Source organism: Oncorhynchus masou, chromosome 5, assembly GCF_036934945.1.
Source record: "Oncorhynchus masou masou isolate Uvic2021 chromosome 5, UVic_Omas_1.1, whole genome shotgun sequence".
Taxonomy (NCBI): Eukaryota; Metazoa; Chordata; class Actinopteri; order Salmoniformes; family Salmonidae; genus Oncorhynchus; species Oncorhynchus masou.
Window position 1 is genome coordinate 19,975,808 of NC_088216.1, and position 19,700 is coordinate 19,995,507.

The 19,700-nt window shown below is 42.8% G+C and overlaps 1 protein-coding gene across 3 annotated transcripts in view; it reads right to left on the bottom strand.

Annotated features, from left to right (window-relative positions):
- The window catches only part of LOC135536425 (myosin-11-like), a 43,277-nt gene that overhangs the window by 17,334 nt on the left and 6,243 nt on the right, over positions 1-19,700 (bottom strand). For 2 of the 3 annotated variants that reach the window (XM_064962765.1, XM_064962779.1), the window contains exons 3-9: positions 19,367-19,523; positions 11,799-11,826; positions 4,037-4,136; positions 3,823-3,846; positions 1,178-1,270; positions 885-948; positions 141-239 (exon numbers count right to left, since the gene is read on the bottom strand). In XM_064962765.1, coding sequence (XP_064818837.1) covers positions 141-239; positions 885-948; positions 1,178-1,270; positions 3,823-3,846; positions 4,037-4,136; positions 11,799-11,826; positions 19,367-19,523 — 565 coding nt within the window. The remainder of the gene's footprint in view (positions 1-140; positions 240-884; positions 949-1,177; positions 1,271-3,822; positions 3,847-4,036; positions 4,137-11,798; positions 11,827-19,366; positions 19,524-19,700) is intronic. The other variant, XM_064962771.1, reaches the window with a different exon arrangement.

A 19,700-nucleotide genomic window follows, 5' to 3' on the forward strand; every position in this document is an offset into this window, starting at 1 on the left:
AGGTTGATCAGGAAACCTGATCTAAATCCAAAATGGCACCCTATTCCCTACAGAGTGAACTACTTTTGACCAGAGCCCTATGGACCCTGGTCAAATGTAATGCACTACCTAGGGAATAGGGAACACAACCCAGATCTTACCGCGTAGCTTGTCCTTGACCCCAGCCACCATGTAGTAGAAGATGTGGAAGGCTCTCTCGGTCTTGGCCTGTCTGATACAACGAGACTTCTCCAGCAGGTCTGAGAACAGCCGTTAAGGATATACATTCTAATGCTCTGGATGGAGTTTCAAGTTTATGCTTGAGAGGAAAACAGTCCAAAGAAACTTATTTACAAACAAGCTTGTCTACTTTGTCATCTTACAGTGAACATACACGGTGAACTATACACAGAATATACAATATATGACACTGGAGCTTCATTATCTCAATTTCTGACACGTTCTTGGCAACCTGTATGTGATAACATGGACGGTTCAGCAACCTGTACCTACAGTATGTATGAACCTTTACAAATAGGGCTCTGCGCCAAAACATCTTTAAACAACATGACCCAAATACATAATTCCAACCTAAACATTTCTCATCATTCCATGGGAACTTAAGAGTTATTGGAGTGACAGCACTTTTTAGACTGTCATTGTGCAGATGCCAACGACCTCCCCAGTGTTCACCGTCGGTCACAGGAGAACCCATGACACTTCTAACAGGAATGTGTCAACAGTCCAACACCGCAGGTTTGGGTCTGGGTTCATGTTTACTGTTCAAACACAGGAGTCCCAGGAGCTTTTGTAGCCGTTTTCCCAGGGTAGTGAACACAAAGTACAGCTTTTCTGAACCTGGATCCCCGGGTTTAGAGTTAGTGTGTAACACAGTGTCAGGATACAGGTTTCAATGTTGGCTCCCACGATGTAGCCAGTCACGTCAAAGTTGATGCGGATGAATTTACCCTAAAGGGAACAGGCACACCAGGATTACAGTAGGTCATATGTTACACAACGAGGTACCATATACATCCAACTGTCAGATGACTGTTAAATAACAAAAAGATATGGGTCATTATGCAAATTAGGCGAATCAATAGCTTGAATGAATGAATTGATGAATGTAAAAGTGGACACTACTCGGTGACCCGCCTCAAATACTTTAGGCCTACGCGTCTGCAAAAGGGGAACTCACAAATCGTGAAGAGTTGTCATTTTTGATGGTCTTGGCGTTCCCGAAGGCCTCCAGGATGGGGTTAGCCTGCAGAAGCTGCTTTTCCAGCTCCCCCTGGACAAAACAACGTAACGACAAACATTAAACTAAATCTGTGACATTATTCATTTGTAAATAGAATAGTCAAATAAAAGACTGGGACAGCGCAGTACAAGCCCTATGAAAGTCAATTGAAAAAAGAACATTTTCTAAAGATTGAAAGAACAAAGAAATATATCCTAAAAAAAAACAAACCCAGTTGTTTTCAACAGTTTGAACTCTTATATCATCATCTCTACACTGTGTATATCTACACCGTGACTGGGCCTAATAGCATTATAACAGAGCGGACATCACCTACAACTCCAGAACATCTAATCCACTATCAGTCTCTATGCACTGAGGACACGTGTCCCACCAACATGACTTATTTTTCACTACCAATCTGCCTCAAACTGAGACAACCAGGGCCTGATTGTTCAAATGAGGCCCAGTAGAGTGTTTGCTGGCTGGGCCAGGGGAAGGATGTGAAGAGGGAGTGGCTGGAGGTGGTAGATTCAGAGTGTTGCCGGTCTGGAGAGGGGCCAGAGCAGAGGTGGTGATAGGAGTGTGTGCTTGTAGGTAGGCAGTGGGTCTGTTCCAGGTCCGCAGAGATGACAGGATTGTTATTGCTTCCTAGAAATCAAATATTTTGCATTTCTCTAGGCTTTGTACAGATCTGATAATATGCAGTTTGATCAAAGGGCCTGCGTTAGCTTACTGGCTGGGTCAGAGGCAGGCATACCCCTGTCAAACACACACGGAAATGTGCACAAACACACACACTTAATAATGCTCCTCTGGCTTAGGTGGGAGGGGGGAGCAGTGGATGGTTTAACCTCTCCCATCTTGACTAGCCGAGAATGATAGCTTGTTAGCTTGTTGTGGTCCTTACACCGTTTTTTTAATGGGTGTTTTTAGACTGGAGAGTTGAAACCAGGACACTTTTGTGCAAAACCACAGGGAAAATGAATGTAAATTATTTAACTGGAGTTTAGAGGTGTCTGTCACATGCCTTTCAGATCTAGATCTATGAGAAAACTATTTGATGATAACACAGCCAAATTTCTTATTGACAAATTCCCAGTAAGATAAAAGAAATCTCACCCAAGTTAATAGATTTTAAAACAGAACGAGTTACTGGTACTTGAGTGAAAAGAGAGTAGCAACCAGATACTTTACATTTTAGCAGGTAAAAGGCCCTGCTCGCTTCAGACAGCCACAGAGAAAGAGAGAGAAAAGACAGAAAAACAAAGGGAAAGAAACAGCGAGGGGAAATGACAGACGACAGGAAGGATCAGTCATTAATAGGCTGTTGAAATGGAGAGATAAAGGAGGGAGGAGAAGAGAGCGACGCATCCTAGTTCTAAAGCAGACGTGTTAAGTCCACTGCTGGTGGTAGGCTTCTAAAAAATGAATTACATTCTAATCTCCACACTAGCATACTACTTAGAATACATGGCCAATACATCGCTTCATACTAAGTACCCACTGGGCAGATGTCAATTCAACGTCTATTCCACATTGGTTCAATGTAATTTAATTGAAATGACGTGGAAACAGTGTTGATTCAACCAGTGTGTGCCCAGTGGGTAGTAGAGAAGGCTGGACAATGAAATTATGATTGGGCTTCACTGCATCTCCTGAAGGTCTTGAGGGGTAATGGCAAAGAAAAACATCTTTTGACCCTTGACCTGGAAGTTAATCCCTTCATTGCTATACAATGATGACTATTCTGACAGTAGAGAGCTGCCCGAAAATGCAAGTTAAAAAAGAAAAAGGGGCGAAGAGAGACCTGGTTGTTGTGATGAAAAGGTCAAAAGTCAGAGATCACAAGGTCACGTATAGGTCACATGGTGTCTGAAAAACTCCACACTGGTGCAAATCATCAAAAGTGGTAGAACAACTACTGTGTAACGCTACGGAGGAGCAAGACGCCGCCACAATGCCCACAGGACAAAATGGCGGGTGGTGTATGTTAGCATTAGGGGATGAGGTAGGGGGGTTCGGTGACAGGATATGAGGTCATTTGATACAGGAAAAGGTAGATGGACATGCTCACACTGTGCTTTGTTGATCTGTGACGATCTGTGGTGGTGGTTAACCGTTTCAATGCCGGGCTTCAACCCCAGGCAGTGAAAGAGTGTTTTTGGAAAACCATGGACGACATAACAATAAACAACCAATCTCAGGGGAATATAAAGTAAATCATCTGACATATTATCTACCATTTTGTATTTGGATGAGAGGGCTGCATGTTAATAAAAAAAATCACTATCATGCAGTTTTTAGTTGTGAGGTCCATAACTGGTAATATCAGGAAGTTATGAGCACACTGTTCTGCAATGGGGATATGGGATGATATTGCTCATGTTATAGTACATTTTAAATGTATTATTTTGAGCTCAACAAAGGAGATGGGGAACTTGATAGGAGGGGGATCTTGTCAGAAATATATTTTGTTACTACAAAAAAAAAAAAAAAAAAACTCAGTGAGCCACTCTCGCATGCAATCCTTCTTTCTAGGAGAAAACACGCATACACCACCACACGCAAAACACACTTGGGTCATTCCCTTTTTTACTCACGTGGACAAATGCTCCTGGCTGTGTCTATTTGGAGGAAATTGCAGTACAGAATTATCATTCAATGGGGCAGTTTCCTCACACATTGGCCAAGTCTCCCTTAGAGCATGGAAACCGGCTTGGGGAGGTCCCCACTTTTGACACACAATAGCCACTTGTCATAGACGGCACAATGGCAAAAACAATACAAAAAAAACGTTGTTTGCAGTATACTTACAGCACTGGTGTCCTTCTTGCCTTTGTGAGAAGAGGCCACTAGAGCCAGATACTGGATGACCTTCTTGGTGTTCTCCGTCTTACCCGCACCAGACTCCCCACTGGAGAGCAGGAGAGATGGGTTAGAGAGAGAGAAACAGAGGGTGGGGGGGAGGGGGGCAGAGGGAGAGAGTGAAAGAAAGAGTTTGAGATAGAAAAACAGAGGGTGTGCGAGAGAGAGGGAAAACAGAACTGACAGGTTGTTCACAGTTGAATAACTCACTTTAATTAAACCGTGAACCATGTGAGTGAAATAACAACATCAACTCCCAAGCACAATGTTATTGCCATTATCCAAAGTAACATAATGCCATCCAACCTCTTCCTGTGTGCCTCTAACAAACAATTAGCCCTACCCTACTGCTTTATACCACGATGAAAGGAAACTAAAGGGTCAGATTGACCCACTACCAGACCAGGGGGTCCAAGGAAAGGTCTGAACCTGGAAAGACCCATGTACAGAGGGCAGATCAAGTAAAACAGCATTCCTAATCCAGTGTATTTGAGGCTTAAGGAAGACAAAGGCAGGGCACACATGTATGACATATCCTGCAGCTCTAAACCAGAAGGCCAAGGGTGGGTATTGGACATATTTAACAGAGGTAGGAAACTACAGAAGGATGAGGGAGAGTAGTTTATTGGCCTTTGATCTCTAGATGCTGGAGACGCCAACTGCAATGCTGCTGTCTGAATGATCCCAGCCTAGCGTCCAGCAGGCTCCAACAACTCCATAAAAGGAGAGGTGTTTGTAAGACCCACCAGAGGCTGTCTGTCATGGGGCCGACAGGAATCTAGCCAGTATCCACCATAAAGATGTAAGCTCTTAATTTGACGTATATTGTCATAGCAAAATAATCATTTTAACATTTAGTCCATAATGTTGCTTGATCAGTGGTTAGGCTATTAGCTGACCAAAAGTAGACTACATGAAAAGTGCAATACTGTTAATATAACCGTTTGTAAGTGCGGGTTTACAGTGAATTTCTGTAATTCACGAAGCTCATCTGCCTTTCCTAAGGTGCAGGAAAATACTCAACAATAAAAGTGTGATCAAATTAAAATCCTACATCTGTACCTCATCCATAGGACCTCATCTCACACTATACAAGGTCATAACCTCATACTACAGCATATACTGTACATCAGGTCTGATTCACACTACACTCCTACAAAAAGACCTACATTCGTGATGAATGTTATCATAAATAAATTTCCGTCATAACATTCATACCTCACCGAAATACAACAGACCAAGACTCACATCAGGCCCAACATTAACTGTCATACAAAAACCTAAAATCACACTACACCAACTCGACACTGCATCAACACACACAGACCTCAAATCACACACCACTTACAGAGTCACTCCTTCCACCAGGTCTAGAACAACACTACCAGGCCTCAACACATTGTAAAAACACAGGTCTCCGAGGATATTTTCAGGGATTATGGAGTTCTATAAGCCCTGAGACAGAGACCTCACATTCTGTATATCGAAGTGAGGGGATTCCTCTTCTAACAGTTTACGGCTTAAACCATCCCAGGGTCAGGGTGGCCACCGTGGATCACTGGTCTGGATACCTGGTCAGCATCCTGGGCTTTGGCCCTTTTCATTCCAGACCTGGGTTCAAATGCTATTCAAAATCATTTAAAAATACTTTGTCTGTGCTTGATTGAGCTTGCCTGGCTTATTGGACATAATATAATAATTCCAAAACAGTAAACCCCCGCCCATCTGGCACTCCAGGCAGGCTAGAGCAACCGCTCAAAGTATTTGAAAGAGTTTGAATAGCATTTGAACCCAGGTCTGGTTCACTTTTGGAAATGCTAGGTCTCTTACCACACTAATTCTTGTAAAGAGAAAGAGATGACCCCAAATAAATGAGATGTCAAGACCCCAGCAAGGATTTGGTGAGCTATATGGCTACTTCATATGCATTATTATTTTGGTTGTAACTAAGGATTGTGAGGAGAAATTCAGCAATGAATGGGAAACTGCAGTGTGTGTGTGTATAACATGTTATTGTCAACATACCACACCATTACATTTAAGTCATTTAGCAGACGCTCTTATCCAGAGCGACTTACACCATGACAGCAGTCCATTAGCTCATGTTTTGTCTATGTTCACTTTTATGTGAAATGCATCTTACAAAACCAACCATTTATAAGAGGAGTCTGTCACAAAGCCAACACAATACTGTTATAAACAGCGCCCTCATAAATGATATTACATTGTCATAGCAAATGCAATTAAAATCTCTAGACTTCAAAAGATGGTACATTACATTGTTTGCCGCCATACAGATGTAGGATCTTAATTTGAGCCAGTTTGCTACAGCAGGAACTGGAAATGTGAATTATGTGGAATATAATTAATGGACATTTTTGTAGACGTTGATACAATTTCGTATGAGAAACTCAAGTTTGAAATGTCAAAGTGTAAATTACAAACTTCAGAACTCTTTTTAAACCTGAAACACACTACAACCTTTACATTTCCTGCATTGTGATCCTACACCAACTTCCGGCGCCGACAGAGATGGCCGCCTCGCTTCGCGTTCCTAGGAAACTATGCAGTTTTTTGTTTTTTTACGTGTCATTTCTTACATTAGTACCCCAGGTCATCTTAGGTTTCATTACATACAGTCGAGAAGAACTACTGTATATAAGATCAGCGTCAACTCACCATCAGTACGACCAAGAATGTTTTTCGCGACGCGGATCCTGTGTTCTGCCTTACAAACAGGACAACGGAATGGATCGCATGCAGCGACCCAAAAAACGACTCCGAAAAAGAGGGAAACGAGGCGGTCTCCTGGTCAGACTCCGGAGACGGGCACACAGTGCACCACTCCCTAGCATTCTTCTTGCCAATGTCCAGTCTCTTGACAACAAGGTTGATGAAATCAAGAGGGACATCAGAGACTAACGTTCTGTGCTTCACGGAAACATGGCTTACTGGAGAGACGCTATCCGAAGCGGTGCAGCCAACGGGTTTCTCCACACATCGCGCCGACAGAAACAAACACCTTTCTGGTAAGAAGAGGGGTGGGGGCGTATGCCTTATGGCTAACGAGACATGGTGCGATGAAAGAAACATACAGGAACTCAAATCCTTCTGTTCACCTGGTTTAGAATTCCTCACAATCAAATGTAGACCGCATTATCTACCAAGAGAATTCTCTTCGATTATAATCACAGCCGTATATATCCCCCTCCAAGCAGACACATCGATGGCTCTGAACGAACTTTATTTAACTCTTTGCAAACTGGAAACCATTTATCCGGAGGCTGCATTCATTGTTGCTGGGGATTTTAACAAGGCTAATCTGAAAACAAGACTCCCTAAATTTTATCAGCATATCGATTGCGCAACCAGGGGTGGAAAAACCTTGGATCACTGTTACTCTAACTTCCGCAACGCATATAAGGCCCTGCCCCGCCCCCCTTTCGGAAAAGCTGACCACGACTCCATTTTGCTGATACCTGCCTACAGACAAAAACTAAAACAAGAAGCTCCCACGCTGAGGTCTGTCCAACGCTGGTCCGACCAAGCTGACTCCACACTCCAAGACTGCTTCCATCACATGGACTGGGACATGTTTCGTATTGCGTCAGATAACAACATTGACGAATACGCTGATTCGGTGTGCGAGTTCATTAGAACGTGCGTTGAAGATGTCGTTTCCATAGCAACGATTAAAACATTCCCTAACCAGAAACTGTGGATTGATGGCAGCATTCGCGTGAAACTGAAAGCGCGAACCACTGCTTTTAATCATGGCAAGGTGTCTGGTAACATGACCGAGTACAAACAGTGCAGCTATTCCCTCCGCAAGGCTATCAAACAAGCTAAGCGTCAGTACAGAGACAAAGTAGAATCTCAATTCAACGGCTCAGACACAAGAGGCATGTGGCAGGGTCTACAGTCAATCACGGACTACAGGAAGAAATCCAGCCCAGTCACGAACCAGGATGTCTTGCTCCCAGGCAGACTAAATAACTTTTTTGCCCGCTTTGAGGACAATACAGTGCCACTGACACGGCCTGCAACGGAAACATGCGGTCTCTCCTTCACTGCAGCCGAGGTGAGTAAAACATTTAAACGTGTTAACCCTCGCAAGGCTGCAGGCCCAGACGGCATCTCCAGCCGCGCCCTCAGAGCATGAACAGACCAGCTGGCTGGTGTGTTTACGGACATATTCAATCAATCCCTATACCAGTCTGCTGTTCCCACATGCTTCAAGAGGGCCACCATTGTTCCTGTTCCCAAGAAAGCTAAGGTAACTGAGCTAAACGACTACCGCCCCGTAGCACTCACTTCCGTCATCATGAAGTGCTTTGAGAGACTAGTCAAGGACCATATCACCTCCACCCTACCTGACACTCTAGACCCACTCCAATTTGCTTACCGCCCAAATAGGTCCACAGACGACGCAATCTCAACCACACTGCACACTGCCCTAACCCATCTGGACAAGAGGAATACCTATGTGAGAATGCTGTTCATCGACTACAGCTCGGCATTCAACACCATAGTACCCTCCAAGCTCGTCATCAAGCTCGAGACCCTGGGTCTCGACCCCGCCCTGTGCAACTGGGTACTGGACTTCCTGACGGGCCGCCCCCAGGTGGTGAGGGTAGGTAACAACATCTCCTCCCCGCTGATCCTCAACACTGGGGCCCCACAAGTGTGCGTTCTGAGCCCTCTCCTGTACTCCCTGTTCACCCACGACTGCGTGGCCACGCACGCCTCCAACTCAATCATCAAGTTTGCGGACGACACAACAGTGGTAGGCTTGATTACCAACAACGACGAGACGGCCTACAGGGAGGAGGTGAGGGCCCTCGGAGTGTGGTGTCAGGAAAATAACCTCACACTCAACGTCAACAAAACTAAGGAGATGATTGTGGACTTCAGGAAACAGCAGAGGGAACACCCCCTATCCACATCGATGGAACAGTAGTGGAGAGAGTAGCAAGTTTTAAGTTCCTCGGCATACACATCACAGACAAACTGAATTGGTCCACTCACACAGACAGCATCGTGAAGAAGGCGCAGCAGCGCCTCTTCAACCTCAGGAGGCTGAAGAAATTCGGCTTGTCACCAAAAGCACTCACAAACTTCTACAGATGCACAATCGAGAGCATCCTGGCGGGCTGTATCACCGCCTGGTACGGCAACTGCTCCGCCCTCAACCGTAAGGCTCTCCAGAGGGTAGTGAGGTCTGCACAACGCATCACCGGGGGCAAACTACCTGCCCTCCAGGATACCTACACCACCCGATGTTACAGGAAGGCCATAAAGATCATCAAGGACATCAACCACCCGAGCCACTGCCTGTTCACCCCGCTATCATCCAGAAGGCGAGGTCAGTACAGGTGCATCAAAGCTGGGACCGAGAGACTGAAAAACAGCTTCTATCTCAAGGCCATCAGACTGTTAAACAGCCACCACTAACATTGAGTGGCTGCTGCCAACACACTGACACTGACTCAACTCCAGCCACTTTAAGAATGGGAATTGATGGGAAATGTAAATATATCACTAGCCACTTTAAACAATGCTACCTTATATAATGTTACTTACCCTACATTATTCATCTCATATGCATACGTATATACTGTACTCTATATCATCTATTGCATCTTTATGTAATACATGTATCACTGTCCACTTTAACTATGCCACTTTGTTTACATACTCATTTCATATGTATATACTGTACTCGATACCATCTACTGTATCTTGCCTATGCTGCTCTGTACCATCACTCATTCATATATCCTTATGTACATATTCTTTATCCCCTTACACTGTGTATAAGACAGTAGTTTAGGAATTGTTAGTTAGATTACTTGTTGGTTATTACTGCATTGTCGGAACTAGAAGCACAAGCATTTCGCTACACTCGCATTAACATCTGCTAACCATGTGTATGTGACAAATAAAATTTGATTTGATTTGATTTACACCAGGGTGATCAAATTAAGATCCAACATCTGTATGTTGACTATGTATGCCATGACGTGTGCTATGTCATGTTTATCAATATACAAAGTAATGCCATCATCACCAGGTCAAACCCCTGTTTGCTATGGCGACAACAGTCGGTCCCTGGTTCATATGTTTTTACAATAAATCAGTGTCATTTCATACACACTCAGGGAGCATGTCATACATGGCATTCCCCGTAGCGCATGTTTCACCTATATACGGATAGAGAGCATGCTTATACCTAGCTGACCCAACTAGAGGTGATTTTTTTTCCCCCAAAACCTCCCGGGTTTTTCTGAAATCCCTGTTGGAGGATGTCTGCTCTGATTTTTCCCTACTGATTCCAGGAATCTTTCAACAGGGATTTTGAAAAAACTTCAGGAAGTGAGTTGATTTGATCAGAGAATGCTGCATCCTGGCATCAATCCGTTTAGAATAGAAGGAGCGTGGAGCTCCAGGGCAGTCTACTTTAGACAGGGACCCTCCCATTTCCTCTACTGGGTACACTGGAGGCTTGACAGGAAAGGTGCTCTGACTTACTGTAGAGTAGGGCTTACTGTAACTAGGCACGAGGTCAAACAACATGCCAAGAGGTGCTGAAGTGTAGTGGGTTTTGTGTAGTAGACCCGACTAGCTAAAACCCATAGAACTAGGGCCCAAAAATGTTCCTGAATGTGTGGCCTGACAACTCCTAGCCTATATAGTAACTAGAATAAGACAAGCAATTCCATTTCTCTCCCAGAGTCCCAGAGATATTCTCAATAATTGCTCTACAATGAGTAAACAAACAAAATGGAGCCCAAACAAAAACAAATCTGTCTTTATAATCAGGACAGGGCATACTTCCTGTCTCTGATAGGACAGAGGGGAGGCAAGGAGAAAGGAGAGAAGAAAAGAGAGAAGAGAAGTGTTCTAACCCCACAACTCCCTGGATAATGGTTCCCACAACATACAGATGTAGGATCTTAATTTGATCACTATTTTGTTGCTAAGCATTGTCATGCACAGCAGGAAATTCTAACTTGTAGTGAATTAGTTTTTAAACAGCTTCTAAAGTTTGTAATTTCCACTTAAAAATGTCAGACTATTTGCCAAAACAAAAGTATCAATCCCTACAAAAAAGTTTATTATAAGCCACAAAATAATTCACATTTCTTGATGCTGCAGGATTATTCTCCAGCTGTAGCAAACTGTCTCAAATTAAAATCCGACATCTGTATGACATGAGAATTTCAGCTAAGATTCACCAAAATACCCACGGAACTTCCTGTCATCCTTATTGTCAAACCAGTCAGACATGTCACCATAGTTGTCCCCCAAAGTGTTCATTCCCACCAGACAGACCACAGTGTGTTAGGGTAGTGCAGTAGCAGGCTGGGAAAAGGTCATGTTGATGTTAGAGGTATCTCCTTTGTTTAACTGTGGCTGTGTCTGAAATGGCTCCCTATTCCTTATGTAGTGCACTACTTTTGACCAGGGCGCATAGGGCCCATAGGGAATAGGATGCCATTTCAGACACAGTGTGTGTTTATGTAACCCATGGGTTACATAACTGTTACTGTTCCATCTTCAACACCCCCCCCCCCCCATCCAACCATGTGACGTCTAGGAAAAATGTGGGGAGAAAAAAACAACAAGGTGTATTTTAGGATCAAACGTACTGTATAGTGTGAAGTGTAGTGGATAGTGTAAAGTGTCAAATGTTTATTTTTTTACTCACGTGCAAAGAATGGACTGGTCCTCACGATCTGCAGAAAAAAGAAAAATCCTTATGTCAGGATAGAGTTGCTCATACATGCACATATGCAGTATGAAGACGGGCATCTGACATCAGTACACCATATAGGAAGACAATTGGATTGGTTAATCAAGATGTGTTTTCCTGGTCCTGGTAAGAGCATGGCGTGTGCAACGCCAAGGTTGTGGGTTCAAATTCCCACTAGAGCCACAAATTCAAAAACATACTCACTGCACTTTAAGTTGCTTTAGCATGATATATCTATTAATCATTTCTAAACGTGTGTAAATCATATACAGTATTGGTATGTTTATCTGCTACCTGTTCATTTGGACAGTATTTCATTTTTATAACTCTTCCTGTATTTCGGGAGTGGTGCTCCAGAGTAATAACTTCTGAGCGATGATGACGTTCTGTTGTTTCCTGTCTCGATGTACAGTGCAGTCCTCAGATCACACACTATCATATGAAACATACACTTTATTACTCCAGAGAAATCAACCAGGCGTTCACATCTTTGTACAGCCATATGCGTTGAACCTTTGCACAAACAGGGCTCAAGTGAGAAATTGGTCAGCCTTTCCCAAGCCTAAAACATGAAAACAAGACAAATTTGTAAAAAATGCTTTGATTTTGAAAAATAAATGTCCACCTGATGTGTTACGCAATACGATAACTATCAATTCCTGATATGTGATCCCCCCAAAAAATAGACTACGTCACAAATCCTAGGAAAATACTAAAAGGTCCATGTAGGGATATAACGAAACAGTATCCCCCTTTAAAAACGCTAGACAGGGTGTGTATGTGCTTGTGTGTGTCTGGAGTCTGGGGAATGCTGTTAAGGAGAGAAAGACCATTTGGATATTATTAGTTCAATTATCAAGTTAAACTATTTGGAGCCCAGTGCAATCTAAACATGACCTATGTGAAACAGCGGGAGGGGGGATTGGAGGGAGAGAAAGCAGAAGGAGAGCGAGAAAGAGCAGCAGAGAGGGTTAGTTAATCCCCCTGTGCATTATCCTTATCTGCTAATAGAAAACCCATGGCTCGTATGTTGTGTCATTTAGCGTAACTCCTCAAAGATTGAAATCTCTCCTTACTGGCCATCATTCCCATCCCTGGTCCTACTGGGCATGTGCTACGCTAGGCTACACTAGTCAGGCTAGCCTGTGTGGCTTTGCTCAGGTTGGAAAGAACTGAGCGCTAGGATGCTGTTCCTCATTTTGGACGTGACTTGGCAGTGGGTTAGGTTCCATTCCACACACAGCAAAATGCTGTCTGTTCCCCTTTCTTCCTAATTAAGGCACAGAGGGGAGAGGGAGAGGAGGGGCATCCAGGGCTGTGCAGCATTTCCAAACACGCTCAAAACAGATTCAAACACAAGACACCAAATGTAACTGAGCCAGGGAGTAGAACCTCAAGGGGGAACGGGAGGCATTGGGAGAGGGGGAAACGCCCAACTGTAGGGGCCAATCTGAAATGGCAGCCTATTTCCTACTGCAAAGCGAGATAAATAAAATACAGACAGAGACACACAGAGAGAGCGTCTCCCAAATTACAATTGGTTTAAAGGGAAAATGCCATGGTCACTCTAGTCTCAACCCAATCACGAGTTCACCAGAGCGATAAAGCCAAAACCTGGCATCAAATCACCGTCAAACAGAACATTTCATATAAGAGATGTATATAAATTCCCGTTATGACAATGGCATTGGAAAAAAAAAAAAAAAAAAAAAAAAAAATCAACATTTCAATCCTCACCAGCTGAAACTTTACACAAAACCCAATTGCATGAGAACTTCCCATCTCTATTCCCTTCAAACTTCAAAGAGCAGGCAGGGCAAATTTCTAAGCCTTTGTGAAGGAATGTAAGTCGTCCCAGGAGAGATGAGAGCCAAGATTTCACAGAATTGTCAGAGACTGATTGTAGATAACCCTGTTAAGACACTTAAGAAAGTGTAGACTCTAAGCCTATTATCTAAGACTTTTATCTGTTGTTATGTAGCAGACAGGCAAGGCTGTGGCTGGTCAAAAGTACCGCACTACATACAGTGCATTCGGAATGGATTAAATAGTTTTCCCCCTCATCACACAATACCCCATAATGACAAAGCAAAAACTGCTTTGTATGCATTTTTGCAGACTCTTTACTCAGTATCTTGTTGATGCACCTTTGGCAGTGATTACAGCCTCGAGTCTTCTTGGGTATGATGCTACAAGCTAAGCACACCTGTATTTGGGGAGTTTCTCCCATTCCTATGCAGATCAAGCTCCGTCAGGTTGGATGGGGAGCGTCGCTGCACAGCTATTTTCAAGTCTCTCCAGAGATGTTCGATCGGGTTCAAGTCCGGGCTCTGGCTGGGCCACTCAAGGACATTCAGAGACTTGTCCCAGTCACTCTTGCATTGTCCTGGCTGTGTACTTAAGGTCGTTGTCCTGTTGGAAGGTGAACCTTCGCCCTAGTCTGAGGTCCTGAGCAGGTTTTCATCAAGGATCTCTGTACTTTGGTTCGTTCATCTTTCCCTCGATCCTGATTAGTCTCCCCGTCCCTGCCGCTTGGCATTCAGGCCAAAGAGTTCAATCTTGGTAGAATCTTGTTTCTCATGGTCCGAGAGTCCTTTAGGTGCCTTTTGGCAAACTCCAAGCGGGCTGTCATGTGCCTTTTACTAAAGAGTGGCTTCCAACTGGACAATCTACCATAAAGGCCAGATTGGTGAAGTGCTGCAGAGATGGTTGTCCTTCTGGAAGGTTCTCCGATCTCCACAGAGAAACTCTGGAGCTCTGTCAGAGTGACCATCGGGTTCTTGGTCACCTCCCTGACAAGTGCCTTCTCCCCATAGCTCAGTTTGGCCAGGCAGCCAGCTCTAGGAAGAGTCTTGGTGGTTCCAAACTTCTTCCATTTAAGAATGATGGAGACCACTGTTTTTTAGGACCTTCAATGCTGCAGAAATGTTTTGGTATGCTTCCCCAGAGCTGTGCCTCAAAACAATCCTAACTCGGAGCTCTATAGACAATTCCTACAAACTCATGGCTTTTTTTTGCTCCGACACCCACTGTCAACTGTGGGACTTTAGAGAGATGTGTGCCTTTCCAAATCATGTCCAATTAATATAATTTACCACAGGTGGAGTCCAATCAAGTTGTAGAAACAGCTCAAGGATGATCAATGGAAACAGGATGCACCTGAGCTCAATAACGAGTCTCATAGCAAAGGGTCTGAATACGCATGTAAATAAGGTATTTCTGTATTTAAATGTTAGATACATTAGCAAAAAAATCAAAACCCGTTTTTGCTTTGTCAGTATGGGGTATTGTGTGCAGATTGCTGAGGATTTGTTATTTATTTAATCCATTTTAGAATAAGGCTGTAATGTAACAAAATTTGGAAAAAGTCAAGGGGTCTGAATACTTTCCGAATGCACTGTAGAAAATAGGGTGCCATATCAGACACTGCCAGGGCTGTTGATAGTCTTGCTCCTCTTAAATGTACATGTAGACCCATGGAGAGATTGCCACGGCGACAGAGCGACACACCCTCCTAAAGGGTTTGTTTGGACCGTACCATTAGTCATTTAGTCATCCTCTCTATTCTGTCGTGGGAAATCCTATCAGTCTGTTAACAATAAATACTCCCAACACTCCAATCTAAACATAGCGACAGAGTAGACAGCGAGCTATTGACCGTCCATCGTCATAATGTTTACTCATGACCCTGGATGCACACACCCCATAGCTGTAGATGTACACACTGACATTTCCTGGCAATTAAGTTGTTAGATTCCTACTCAAACAACATTTCAACAGAAAGTATGAGTCTTACACTACACTTGAAATGGGCAGCTTTTGTTGGCCCAATGATAAATAAATAAATACAAAATAATCTACTATTCTAACTCCCAACTTACTTTTGGGAGTTAGAATAGTAGAACACACAAGGTGCAATTTCAAAATGTTGTTGTGCATCTGCATTTTTTGTTCTTGTTATGTCAGTCACTGACAGTCAGCCCATGTCATTTTTGGGGGTGTCATCTAAACTTGTAGTTATCATGGTAGAATTACCGACCGGAGGGCCCCTATTGATTTTGTTAGTCACTCAGTCAGATATCATATTTAAAAACATCTCTCTCCACGCCATGACAAATTGAGTAGAATTGCAGGAAATGTGCAACATTTTGCTTAGGGCCCCCTCAAATATTATTGTTCTCAGATTTGTATTTAGCAATTTTAGGTGTGTATTAAAATGGTGTTTGTTTTTTTTGAAAACACTATACACTGAACAGGTGCTTTTTCCATGGCAGACTGATCATGTGAATCCAAGGTGCTCCTAATATTTGGTATACTCAGTGTATTTTCTTTGTCTAGCTGGAATGGCATGTTCATTTCCTGTATATTTGACTGTGATATGTGGTCACCCAAGATGAATGAACTAAGTTGTTCTGGATAAGAGCATCTGCTAAATGACGAATGTAAATGTTTTACATACTCATTACTGTATTGATTCAATTTTAGATATTGATGTCACAAATGTATCATTTGTACAGTTTTTTCAATTAAAAAAACCTAGTTATTTGTTACATGTCTGTGTAAAACCTAGCAGTACTACTGATTTCTCTGAGACTGAGGCAGATATAGTTTTGCAAAAAACTCCAAAATGAAACCATCAAGTGATGTATTTGTTTGAAATCTATGTCTGTCATTGAACAACCCCATGCCATGATTAAACAGTGGAGAAAAAAAAACTATTTCATAAGTTCTTTAAACAATAAAAGCTAATTTTCCAACATTTCTGACAATGGTTATATAGCGTTTTGGAAAGAAACTCCATATAAGAACGCCTACACATCTAGCAGCTTAAAAGATCTTTACAGCTAGACACATTCTAAAATGCTGTTTAACATTTCTCAAAACAGAGCAAATCGAGTAACAATCAGACCAACGTAGATCAAAAAAAAAATGCTGGTAAAAATATTGATTAACTAATTGTTATTCTGCTCCAAAGTAGGTATAAAGCGTCAGTGGCACAATTCAGATGTATCCAATGAGGGCTTAACATTCTTGTTGTGGTTTTGTTTAACCTCAACCTGCCTTGTTTCCTGACAGATCCCCCTAGGAGCTGCACACACACGTGTTAATTCTGACTAAGCTGGAATGTCAAATGCTATCTGACAAGAACCCACAGAACTGCAGGCAGCTTCTAGGGGGATCTGTTGTGTGTGTGTGTGTGTGTGTAAATTCAAAGATAATGCACACACAAGCACGGTATCCTGCACACACACACAGGCTTAACCTGTGACTTACGAGTGTAAGAAAGTCCATCTAAGCACTAAATCCAAATGATATGAACATGGGGTTTCAAGTTTATGAAGTTGGAGTGACTGATAAAAAAGAGAGGATAATCAAGTCAGTGTGTTTGCTCTCCTCTCTGTGGTGTATGACTAGAAATGTATCCAGCGCTTAAACCGGGTACTACAAAATAGGGAACTTGAGCTCGAGTAGGAGTGAGGTCTGTTTCTGCTTGGCCAACATCACAGGGCTTATTCTAACTTCTCTCATCATGCTGCAGCACTTTGAACAATGGAGAGGGTTGGTTCTTACATCATTTACAATGTGCTTCCAAGGTCATGTTCTGGGAGGACCCCATTGGTCAGAAAATGGTCAAAATGAAGTCTAAAGGAGAGATGGTGTTGTTTTTTCCAAAGAGGTGACTATCTGCTGTATGACTGCAATGTTAAGTTCACTAATACTCTTTTTGAACTATCGTGCCAACCTGAACCATACTGTGCTGACTCAGATACATGAGTAAGCAGGCCAGTGCGCTACATTTTGCCTCAGCTTGGCTCAGTGGTGTAAAACTGGTGAAGAGTAACCATGCTGAAGTAGTGACTTGGTAAGGAACGTGGTATGCCAACAAACGTAGCAGAAGAACAGCCTCTTTGTGTGGTTATTGATTTGTTTGAGTGAGTCAGATCTAAGTTTTGTTGATGCATGATAAGCAACACTGGTGACTGGCTGTAAAAAAGACAGTCGTAGAAGTGTGATATAACCACAAAGCCCTTGTGAGAACATGTTGTTGTATAGTGTCATTTATCTTCGCATAATTGACATGTACTGTCACCAAAGTCATGATCATTTAAATAAACCGTTAACATTTACTTACAGCTAAAATGTCAATTGTAGAACAAAAAAAAGGGTCTGATATCTACAATCTGATTAGAATTTACAATAAATTATACAAGTGCTTGAACAAAGGGGGTAAATACGGAAATGTTTTTCTCTGGGAACTTTTGCTTTTGGGCCAAAATGAGTCATTTAAAGGGACAGAAATATTGTCAGAAGTTACCAACTTAACTTCCATAGTTTATCTTTAATCCTAAAGCAACAGACAGAAAAGGCTAAATGGAGAGCATATTTTATTGAAGATTCCAACTGGAAGTGTCTTCCGACTTCCCGTCCTCCATCTCTCTAAAGCCAGATGTCAGTAGGCTCCTCTGAAAATCCCCCAGAATTCTTATAAAATCCTTGGGGTCAACTAGGTCCCGCATGACCCCTGACCTCTGGCATTACATAACAAAGCCTTGTGGGAAACACTGAGTTGTCCACATCACGATATTAGCCTCTTGTCCTCTCTCAGTCTTAGCACTGTAGGGGCTAGCCAAGAGCCCTTCCCCGTCATTTACTGTAAGCAGAGTTAGCCCATCGTCACAGTGTCCAGATTTCTCTTTGAATGAGCTACTAAAAGGCTTTTTCTACTTCTGTTCATTAACTTTCATTGAAGTAAGCGGTTTTCACATTGTTTTTAATGCAGTTTCACAGCACACATACTTCAGGAAGAGAGGTTTTTGACCATTGAGGGCATTGATAGAGCATGTAAGGCTATAGTATATTTAAGCAATAAGGCACCTCGGGTGTTTGTGGTCTATGGCCCATGTGCATTATAAACTGGTTGGGTCGAGCCCTGAATGCTGATTGGCTCACAGCCGTGTACCACCTGTATAACAAAACATGTATTTTAAGTGCTCTAATTATGTTGGTAACCAGTTTATAATAGCAATAAGGCACCTCAGGGTTTGTGATATATTGGCCATTTATCACCACTCCTTGGGCCTTATTGCTGAGTTATATCTCTGCAGTATTCTGCACTGCAGTTTGGCTGCTGCTGAGTTGATAAAATATTGTATCTTTTGAAGAGTATTGAAGCTATCAGCTATTGAAAATGTTGTTTAGCTCATTTGTTGACCTAAAGACAGCTGACACAAGACTGTTGCAATCACTGTTTTGTAGCAGCTGATATTATACAAACCACTTTTAATCCTCCCAAGATAGTAGCTAGCTAGATAGGAAGATTAGCTGTGGTGAGATACCATAGCCCTCAAGCAGGGTTGGGATCAAATGAAATGTCATTCATTTCAATTCAGCAGGTAAACTGACATTCCAAACATCTCATTTCAGTCAATTGATGGACTGAATTGAAGTGACGCCAACCCTGCCTTCCCAGACAAAGAAGCTACAGTATCAGGAAGAGGTGTAACTATGAACGATGAACCTACCTTGCATCATGTTTCTGTAGGCATTGTCAGTGATGGAGTAGATGTGAGGGGGAACTTCGTGGCGTTTCTTCCCTTTGTACATCTCAATGATTTTCTCAGAGTAGATGGGCAGCATCTTGTATGGGTTCACTACTACACAGAACAGGCCAGAGTATGTCTGCAGAGAGAAAACAAGGATGAGCAGGGTTATTATTAAGCAATATGGCACCTCTGGGGTTTGTGGTATTTGGTCAATATACCACGGCTGTCAGCCAATCAGCATTCAGGGCTCGAACCACCCTGTTGATTATTGATAATTAGCCAACATGGTTATTCTACACTTATTAAATTGCTG